Here is a 10,689-nt window from a genome sequence, read left to right as displayed (position 1 = left end):
GAAGAAATGAACAATACTGTGTTCCAACTTTCAAAAGTCTGCAAAAGGAAGACATATAAATGACAAATTAATTTTCAAAGAAGAATTAAAAAGCATCAAAGAGTAGCAAGTATTCTGTGGTATAACCAAGTAGAGAGAATTCCACCAGGTGAAAGTTTCCCCTTCTTTAGAATTCTTTCTGATTTGAACACAAGCCCCCTCTATGATGAAATTCTTACTGAGCTTTTTTTAGTCATGTACTGTTCTCACCTGTAAAATAAAGCTAAATAATTCCAATTACCAAGGGAACATTTCTGCAAAGATGGGCACAATAAAGGACAGAAACGGTATGGACCTAACAGAAGTAGAACATATTAAGAAGAGGTAACAAGAATACACAGAACTATACAAAAAAGATCTTAATGATGCAGATAACCATGATCGTATGATCACTCAGCTAGAGCCAGATATCCTGGGGTGCAAAGTCAAGTGGGCCTTAAGAAGCATCACTATGAACAAAGCTAGTGGAGGTGATAGAATTCTAGCTGAGCTATTTCAAATCCTAAAAGATGATGCTGTGAAAATGCTGCACTCAATATGCCAGCAAATTTGGAAAACTCAGCAATGGTCACAGGACTGGAAAAGGTCAATTTTCATTTAAATCCCAAAGAAGGGCAATGCCAAAATTGTACAAACTACTACACAATTGCATTCATTTCACATGCTAGAAAGATCATGCTGAAAATCCTTCAAGCCAGGCTTCAACAGTATGTGAATCGAGAACTTCCAGATGTACAATTTAGATTTAGAAAAGGCAGGGGAATCAGAGATCAACTTGCCAACACTTGTTGATCATAGAAAAAGCAAGAGAATTCCAGAAAAACATCCACTTCTGCTTCACTGACTATGCTAAAGCCTTTAACTCTGTGGATCACAACAAACTGTGGAAAACTCTTAAAAGAGATGGAAGTACCAGATCACCTTAAATGTCTCCTGAGAAACCTGTATGCAGGTCAAGAAGCAACAGTTAGAACTGGACGTGAAACAACAACTGTTTCAAAATTGGGAAAGAAGTACATCAAGGCTATATATTCTCAACCTGTTTATTTAACTTATACAGAGTACACCATGCAAAATGCCCGGCTGGATGAACAACAAGCTGGAATCAAAATTGCATGGAGAAATATCAACACTCTCAGATATGGAAATGACACCACCCTTATGGAAAAAAAGGAAGAGGAACTAGAGACTCTTGATGAAGGTGAAAGTGGAGAGTGAAAAAGGTGGCTTAAACTCAGCATTCAAAAAACTAAGATCATGGCATCCACTCCCATTACTTCATGGCAAATAGGTGGGGGAAAATGGAAACTGTTCAGTTCAGTTCAGTGGCTCAGTCACATCTGACTCTTTGTGACCTCATGGACTGCAGCACAGCAGGCTTCCCTGTCCATCACCAACTTCCAGAGCTTGCTCAAATTCATGTCCATCAAGTTGGTGATGCCTTTCAACCATCTCATCCTCTGTTGTACCCTTCTTCTCCTGCCTTTTATCTTTCCAAGCAGCAAGGCCTTTTCCAATGAGTTGGCTCTTGGCATCAGGTGGCTAAAATACTGGAGTTTCAGCTTCAGCATCAGTCCTTCCAATGAATGTTCAGGGCTGATTTCCTTTAGGATTGACTGGTTTGATTTCTATTGGGCTCCAAAATCACTGTGGATGGTGACGGCAGCCATGAAATGACAAGACACTTGCTCCTTGGAAGAAAAGCTATGACATACCTAGACAAGGTATTAATAAGCAGAGATATCACTTTGCCCACAAATGTCCATAAAGTCAAAGCTATGGTTTTTCCAGTATCATGTACGGATGTGAGAGTTGGACCATAAAGAAGGCTGAGCACTGAGGAGTTGATGCTTTCGACCTGTGGTGTTAGGAAAAACTCAGACTCTTGAGAGTCCTTTGGACAGCAGGAGATCAAACCAGTCAATCCTAAAGGAAATCAATCCTGATTATTCATTGGAAGGACTGATGCTGAAGCTGAAGCTCCAATACTTTGGCCACCTGATGCAAAGAGCCAACTCATTGGAAAAGACCTTGATTCTGGTAAAGATAAAAGGCAGGAGAAGAAGGGGGAGAGAGAGGATGAGATGATTGGATGGCATCACCAATTCAATGGACCTGAGTTTGAGCAAGCACAGGGAGATGGTGAAGGACAGGGAAGCCAGGCAAGCTGCAGTTCATGGGGTCGCAAAGAGTTGGACACAACTTGACTAACAAAAACAAATTCCGATTTCACAGGATTAAAAGAATATGGTTAATTTTTTTACTATTTTTGGTTATGCTGGGTCTTTGTTGCTGCAGGCAGGCTTTCGCTAGTTGCAGTAGGGGGTAGGAGGCTTCTCTTCCTTGTGGTCGCTTCTTTTCTTCTGGAACACAGGCTCTAGTAGAATGGGCTTCAGTAGTTGCGGCTCACGGGCTTAGTTACTCTGACGCCTGTGGAATCCTCCCCGACCAAGGATTAAACCCATGTCCCCTGCATTGGCAGGCTGATTCTTATCCACGGTACCATCAGGGAAGACCAGAATATGGTTAATTATTGAAAACAGGTAGTTCAGTGCTCACTTTCTTATAGGAAGTGCTCGATAAACGTCACTCTCCAGTCCTCTAAACGTCACTCTCCAGTCCCTAAAACACGCCCTTTGACGGTCATGGTTTCTGTATCTAGGAGGGTCTCCGGTGCGCATCCACTAACGCTGGGCCCAGCATGGAATGCACCCCTGTAGTAACAGCGGCCACGCGCAGAGCCGCGAGGTTCCAGGGGGTCTAGGAGAGGTCCGGCGCCTGGCTAGCCCACCAGGGAAACCGCCCGAGCCGCGCCGGAGGGACTGCAGAATGACAACTCCCGCAGTCCTTCTCAGAGCCCAAGACTTCTCTAGTTTATCACACTGTCGCTCCGGCGCAGCGTGCAGGGTTCCGCCCCGACGGGGCTACGCCATCATGCCTCTGTAGTCGCGAGCGCGCCGGCGCCTGGTCACCGGAAGAGGCGGGTGACGTCACGAGGGACTACGCGTCGCGCTGGAGGCGGGAGTTGACAGACGGTCTCTGGCTGAATCTCCGCGGCCCGGGACCGCGGAAGAGGCTCCGAAGGGCGGCCGCGATGCCCAGCCCCCAGCGAGTCAGTCAGCTCCTGGATCTGTGAGTCCGCCCCGGCCCGCCTTCCTCTCGCCCCGCCCCGGCACAGCCCGCGCCCGCCACCCCTCAGGGCACCCCATCCCCGCCCCCTTCCTGCCTCCCATCGAGGAGGTCCACGGGCTGTTTCTGCTCCTGGGTTCGTGATTTGTCCTGTCCTGGCTGAGGACAATCGTGCCAAGTGGGCTGCCCGGCAGGCTTTCCCCTCTGACCCCCGATAGGTGTCCGAACTCAGCCTTCACAGCTCCTCGCCCAGGCGATTCCTGGCAGTGGCCTGTCTCTGACGGGAGCTAAAGCCTTAGTAAAATAAAACAAAACACTGAATGGGGCTCTCAAAAGCCTTCAGCAGAGTTACAGCCAGTTACTGTGATGGGGGTAATTATTGATTCTTTGACACAGCGCTTGCTGGGTTCAGCTCCCGGGTCTACCATTCTCCAGCTGTATGACTATGGGAGAGTAGCTTAACCTTACTGTGCCCGAGTTATTGATCTACAAAATTAGTATAATAACAGGACCTGTCTCGGCGTTATGTGCTGTGCTTAGTAGCTCGGTCGTGTCTGACTCTACGACCACATGGACTGTAGCCAGCCAGGCTCCTCTGTCCATAGGGATTTTCCATGCCTGTGAAACATTCATATCAAGTTAAGCTCTCTGCAGTTTCTTTTAATACTAAGTAGTCTTCTAAGGATTTAAGTGTGTTAAATTTACGCCTCCCGGTAACGCTATGGCCTGTAACTGCCTAGTATTAAAAGAAATTGCAGAAAGCTTAACTTGATATGAATATTTTATAGGCATGTCATTATAGGATGGCTTATAAAGTGAGCATAAGGAAGTTCTTTAACCTTTGCAATGGTTTATGACATTAGGAGTTTACAGATGGTAGGAGATTGGTTAAAAATGATTACTTTAGGCTATTTTAAGAAGACGATTTAAGTTGATTGTCAGAGGCATTTACAAGAAATAAGTTTCACTTATGTTCATGATATAAACTAGATTTGGTTTTGGTTATGTGACTTAACTGGTTTGGTCACCTTGAGGAACTTTTCAAGCCTGGTCTCGATTTATTTTATTTAAAAAAAATCCCCGACTTTCAGTCATTCTCTCAGCAAGCTGAGAGTGAACCAATATAGTGTTACTCTCACTACTCCTTCAATGTAGGCCCTGGGATGAATGGTCTTGTAGTTGCCCTTACCAGCAGTTGCATAGTCACCCTGGACACTGGCAGTAGGATCTTTTTGTTCTTCCAGTTGTCTAACACTAATGGATAACATTTGATGTGTGAGTAGCCACTGAAGACATTTAGAACTCTAGAGAGGATACACTGCATTAAGGAAGCTAATATGATGACTATCAGGAGAATAACAGCCAAGTATTGAAAAGGATTCTCCAGAGCAGAGATTTCCAACTAAATAATCAAGAGAAGCATGTGTGTGTTAAGTCACCTAAGTCAGGTCCGATTCTTTGCGAGCCTATGGACTGTAGCCTGCCAGGGTCCACTGTACATGGGATTCTCCAGGCAAGAATACTGGAATGGGTTGGCATTTCCTTTTGCAGGAGATCTTCCTGATCCAGGGATTGAACCCGTGTTTCAGAAGTGTTGCCTGTTTGATAAAAGATTGGCATCTAGTCTTTCGGATCTTTTTTTTTAACCAGTTATGCTGTTAACGAATCACAAGTCCATGTGCCCAGTGAGGCGCATTAATACTAAAACATTAGAGTTTGAAACAGAGATTTATTACAGATTCATACAAGGAGATAGGTGGTTCGTGCCCTAAGAAACCCGAAGTTACTGAAAGCTTTCAGCAAGCCCCTTTAAAAGTAAAAGGTGAGGGAGGGGCGTGGTTAGTTGTTACAAACTTCTTATGTAAGATCCTTTGCTCTTGAGGTCAGGTCATGGTCAGGTAACAACACTCCTGTAAATCTCTACCAAATGAATGTTATTCTATGTCTTGACAAGAAAGGGCAAGGTCCCAAGGCATAACTTTTACCCTCCAAGAGCCCAGTCCTGGCTAATAGGAGGCAGATCTCAGTTGGCAGCTCTCTCAGGGCCAGGTTCCCACATCCTGCCCAAATGTCATCTCTGAGGGAGCCAGGCACCCAATCCAACTGGCCCTCAGTCTCCTCAAGCCACCCAGATGGGGAGACCAGGTTCAAGGCCTAGGCCAAGGCTAGTGGAAGGCCTTAGTAAGGGCTCTGGAGCCCTATAGAAGAACATAGTTCTTAGCGTGTTCCCTGGGCACTCCAGCTCACCCGCTGGGCCAACGCTGAGTGAGCAGGAGGGCCTCCAGGAGAAGGCTTGAATCTACCTCTTACCTCACTCTCCACCTAATGACCACCACACCAATGACCCTTGGGTAAATCACTTCCCTAATGGTCCGTCACTGACAGTTACTTGTGGGCAGGGCCCACTGAGGCACTGAGCAATGACTGTGCAAGACCTGTTGCCTAGTAACAGGGTGCAGAGTAGTGAGGCACAGCAACGGCTGCCTGCTAAGAGCTGTGCTCATCTTGCTCTCTCATAATAGTACATACACCTCCATCTTGGGTAGTCAGGGTGTCTAAGGCTATGCAGTTGTCTAAAATAACTCTGGCTAAACAATTTCTAGATTCTTGCTGTGATTATAGAGATTTCGCAGAGGATAAGGTCTCTCCTAGTGAGATTTAAGTGCAGTTTTTTGTTGGTGTCTTTTCCAATAAACTGAGTTTCTAGGTTTTAATATATGAGGCATTGTCTTGTTTTAGAAGCAAACCACAAAAAGCTTTATGGACCTGGTGGAAATAAGCCTTTCAATATTACATTAGTGTCTTATAGTACTGAACTTTGTCATGGTTACTTAGGATGGGATAAACATGAAGATGCCTTATTTTAGGAGGAAGTGTGATAGGTAAGCTTCCATGTAAGTAAGCTTTTATATGGTGTAAGCAATCAGTTATTTAATAAGTATTGCTATGGAAACAAAAGAAAGGCAAAGATTAAAGATTAGTTGGAACAAAGTATAAATGCAGTTGTTGAGTCTAGAGAGCAGCCAGTCAAGAAAATTTGGGGAGCTGAGCTTAGATTTTTAGATGGTGGAATGAAGATGGCAGTTTTAAACTGATAGATTTTCCTGGTTTGCAGTTTGAATGTCAGTGATGATGTCATCAGGTGTTCTGCTGAGGTCTGAGTGGCCTATATAGAAGTAAGTATGAAGGTTGTTTTTTTCTCTGTACCTGATCCATTGTGGTGAATTCTCTGAAGTCTATATCAAGACCTATAGCTTTATCTTGTAGGGTTTGAGGAAAAGAACAGTTTTAGTTTTAATTTCAAGTCAGAATGGTGGGAGAAAATTGAAAATATTTGTTTGGAGAGTTGTAGCCAGATGTTAGAGAAAACCATAAGAGTTCAGGATCCAGTCTAGTTTACAGTTAGAAACAAAACCCCAAAGAAAATAAGCAGGACTAGAATTTGATTATGGGTATGCCAAAGATTTCTGTTTAAACATACTTTTTCTCTCTATAGTCATTTTTACCAAAGATAATCATAGTAAGTAATTTGTTTGTAAAATAAGTCTAATCTTTTTAAACTTGACTTGTTATTTACAGAAGTACAGCAATAATAGATTTTATGTGCATTCTCAAATATGATATTCCAATCAAAGCTTTGGTAATATCCAAGGGCCTTTATTGACTCTATAGAGTAAACTTTAGGGACTTCTCTGGTGGTCCAGTGGTTAAGAATCCACCTTCCAATATAGTGGACCCAGATCCGATCCCTGGTCAGGAACTAAGATCCCACAGGCCCTAGGGCCAATAAGCCCCCATGTACCAGAGCTGCAGAGCCCGCTATCTCTGGAGCCTGTGTGGCAACAAACGATCCCTCATGCAACAACTAAGACCCATCACAGCCAAAAACGAACAAACAAATATATATATATTTTAAAGTCAACTGTAGATACTTAAAACTGACTTAACAAGGAAACTCAGGTTACATCTTTAAAAGCCTCTTTATGCTAAGAAGCCAAGTCAAGGACTTAGCAGTTATGTCCTATTACAGGGAGAACAAATTCTTATTGAATTTATGCAAATATCTATTGCCATGAAAATAGGAATACTCAATAACAGGGTTTTTAAAATTTGTTTTAATTCTGAAGGAATCAGATAAGGAGAAAAAGAAAAATGTTTCATTTTTGTTTACAAAAGTATACCAAATTGTTTTAGGTTTAGATAACTTAGAAGGAGAGGGAAAAAAAGATTTTTAAATCTGGAAAACAAGCATTAAGAACCAACAGTGTTTCAAGGAAAGTCATAAAAGTTAGTTATTTTGATCAGTTCATTTGGTTCCTTGGAATTAAACTTTATTTTCCCTAATCTTGGGTTAGCAGTTTTATGAATTAAGCAGTTTCTCCATTAGAGTTCTAGAAATTCTTACTCAGTTTACTATTGTGATCTTAAAGTTATCAGAAAGCTATATTCTAGAGTACTTGTCAGGGTCCTTTCTGTGAATCTCCACAAAGACAAAGCATTCTGGGCTATAGTTGATTGTAAATACTTTCTGAGAAGAATTGAGAGTAGAACAATAACTCTCTGTGAATGACAAAAGACTTAAAAATAGCCATGGTTAAAGATCTGATGAGAGTTCCCTGCTAAAAAAATGATGAAATTGTCAGATAAATTCAGCTATTTCTATGACAAATGATATTTTAAGATAACTGATAATATTATACTAGGATGTGTCAGATTTCTAAGAATTTCATGCAATTTCTGGAACACATATTAATGACATATTGCTGTTGTTCAGTCACTCAGTTGTGTCCGACTCTTTGCAACCCATGGACTGTAGCACACCAGGCTTCCCTGAAGTCCATCAGCAATTCCCGGAGCTTGCTCAAACTCATATCCATCGAGTCGGTGATGCCATCCAACCATCTCATCCTCTGTTGTCCCCTTCTCCTCCCGCCTTCAATCTTTCCCAGCATCAGGGTCTTTTCCAGTGAGTTGGCTCTTTGCATCAGGTGGCCAAAGTATTGGAGCTTCAGCTTCAGCATCAGTCCTTATAATGAGTAGTCAGGATTGATTTCCTTTAGGATTGACTGGTTTGATCTCCTTGCAGTCCAAGGGATTCTCATGAGTCTTCTCCAACACCACAGTTGAAAAGCATCAATTCTTCTGCGCTCAGCCTTCTTTATGGTCCAACTCTCACATGCCATACAGGACTACTGGAAAAACCATAGCTTTGACTAGATGGACCTTTGTCGGCAAAGTAATGTCTCTGCTTTTGATTATGCTGTCTAGGTTGGTCTTAGCTTTTCTTCCAAGGAGCAAGCGTCTTTTAATTTTATGGCTGCAGTCATCATCTGCAGTGATTTTGGAACCCAAGAAAATAAAGTCTGTCACTGTTTCCATTGTTTCCCCATCTACTTGCCATGAAGTGATGGGACCAGATGCCTTGATCTTAGTTTTTTGAACGTTGAGTTTTAAGCCAACTTTTTCACTCTCCTCTTTTATTTTCATCAAGAGGCTCTTTAGAGAACCCCATGAACCCCACGAACAGTATGAAAATTCAGACAAAAATTAGTGTAAACAAATAATTTAAAAAAATAAAGCCAAAAAGCCTTACCTCTTGTAATGTTGCAAAGGTTCAGTTTTCCTAACTAATTACATACCTGATAAAGATAACATGAAGCATAGGAAATTATTTTGCTAAGACACAGAATCTTTAGTTTCTAGATAGATTACACAAAAGGTAAAGAAAAACCTTTTATAATATTAAGAGCAGACAAGTAATCTAAAACTTTTTAACACGGAGGGCAGGGAACCTCTAATTTGTATCAGTTTATTACTGAGCTCATTTTAAAAACCCTTATAAATAAATCTATTTATGTTTAGCTAAATTTGACCTTTTAACATAAAATTTATAAACAAGCAACTTTCTGTATTCATTTAGACTTTGTATTAGTCCTTTTTTTCATTTTGGAATAATCAGTAATTTTACTTTACAAAGTTACTGTATATAATTACTCCCTTTCTTTCCATAACAAAAACACAACCTATATTCTTTACATATTCTTCCCTGATAGCTCAGTTGGTAAAGAATGCACCTGTGATGGGGAGACCCCAGTTCAATTCCTGGGTCAGGAAGATCCCCTGGAGAAGGGAGAGGCTACCCACTCCAGGATTTTTGGGCTTCCCTGGTGGCTCCATTGGTAAAGAATCCACCTGCAGTGCAGGAGACCTGGGTTTGATTCCTTGGTCAGGAAGATCCGCTGGAGAAGGAAGCAGTTACCCACTCCAGTTTTCTGGCTCGAAGAATTCCATGGACAGAGGAGCCTGGCAGGCCAACATCAGTGGGGTTTCAACGAGTTGGACACAACTGATCATTTTCGTATAGAAATACATCCCATTTCTCCCTCATACCTTGTATACAAAGTTGTTTGCTTTCATTTTTGTTTCTAGTATTTATTTTTATATATTGATTATTAAATTTAACTTTTATTAACATTTATTTTCCAGTGGAAACTCAGAAGCATGCAGTTGTTGAACTGTCATATAGCAGCATCCTGTAGTAGATTAGCAAATTCATGAATACATAATTACAAAACATACTTTTAGAGACATGTTTTTTTACAGTACAACTTTTTCTCACAGTTTCTTTGAGAAATAATTGACATGCAGCACTGTGTAAGTTTGAAATATACTGCATAATGACTTGACTGACATATACAGTTAAGTTCAGTGAATATCCATCATCTTATATAGATACAAAATAAAATAGAAAAAAAGAAGATTTTTCTCATGATGAGAACTCTTAGGAATTATTCTCATAACAACTTTTATACGTGACATACAGTGTTAACTGTATTTGTCATGTTGTGCATTCCATCCCTAGCACCTATTTATCCTATAACTGCAAGTTTGTACCTTTTAATGCCTTCATCCAATTCCCCCAGCCTCTGGTAATCACAAATCTGCTATCTTTCTATGAATTTGTTTTTTGTTTTTAAAGTATAATTGTCCTACAACACTATATTAGTTCCTGTTACACACAATAGTGATTCAATATTTCTACACATTTCAAAGTAATAATCGCAATAAACCTAGTTACATGATCTCACCATATAAAGATATTTTATAGTTATTGATTGTATTCTATACACTGTATATTTCATACCCATGACTCATTTATTTTGCAACTAGAAGTTTGTACCTCTTAATCCCCCTCATCTATTTTTTCCTCACCCCATCCCCTCCCCTCTGGCAGCCATCTGTTTGTTCTCTATATCTGTAGCTATATCTGTTTTGTTATGTTCAGTTTTGTTTTTTAGATTTCACATATAAGTGAAATTACATAGTATTTGTCTTTCTCTGTCTGACTTATCTCACTTAAGCATCATGCCTTCTAGGCCCATTTATATTGTTGCAAATGGCTATATTTCATTCTTTTTAATGGCTGAGTAATATTCCATTTTGCAATATATTTCACATTATCATCTCTTGATGGGTGCTTAGGTTGCATCCATATCTTTATTATAAGTAATGCTGCATTGA

General features: G+C 41.0%; 1 protein-coding gene across 4 annotated transcripts in view; it reads left to right on the top strand.

Annotated features, from left to right (window-relative positions):
• Positions 1–2,986: 2,986 nt before the first annotated feature.
• The window catches only part of AMN1 (antagonist of mitotic exit network 1 homolog), an 80,216-nt gene continuing 72,513 nt past the window's right edge, over positions 2,987–10,689 (top strand). For 2 of the 4 annotated variants that reach the window (XM_061125234.1, XM_061125235.1), the window contains exons 1-2: positions 3,059–3,171; positions 6,284–6,344. Coding sequence is in view for 1 of the 4 variants with exons in the window: in XM_061125233.1 (XP_060981216.1) it covers positions 3,134–3,171 (38 nt within the window). In the remaining 3 variants the exon portion in view is untranslated. Of the gene's footprint in view, positions 3,172–6,283; positions 6,345–10,689 lie in introns of all 4 variants that reach the window. The other 2 variants (XM_061125233.1, XM_061125236.1) reach the window with 2 other exon arrangements.

Source organism: Dama dama, chromosome 22 (genome assembly GCF_033118175.1).
Source record: "Dama dama isolate Ldn47 chromosome 22, ASM3311817v1, whole genome shotgun sequence".
NCBI classification, from domain to species: domain Eukaryota; kingdom Metazoa; phylum Chordata; class Mammalia; order Artiodactyla; family Cervidae; genus Dama; species Dama dama.
This window is presented reverse-complemented; position numbering and strand designations above follow the sequence as displayed.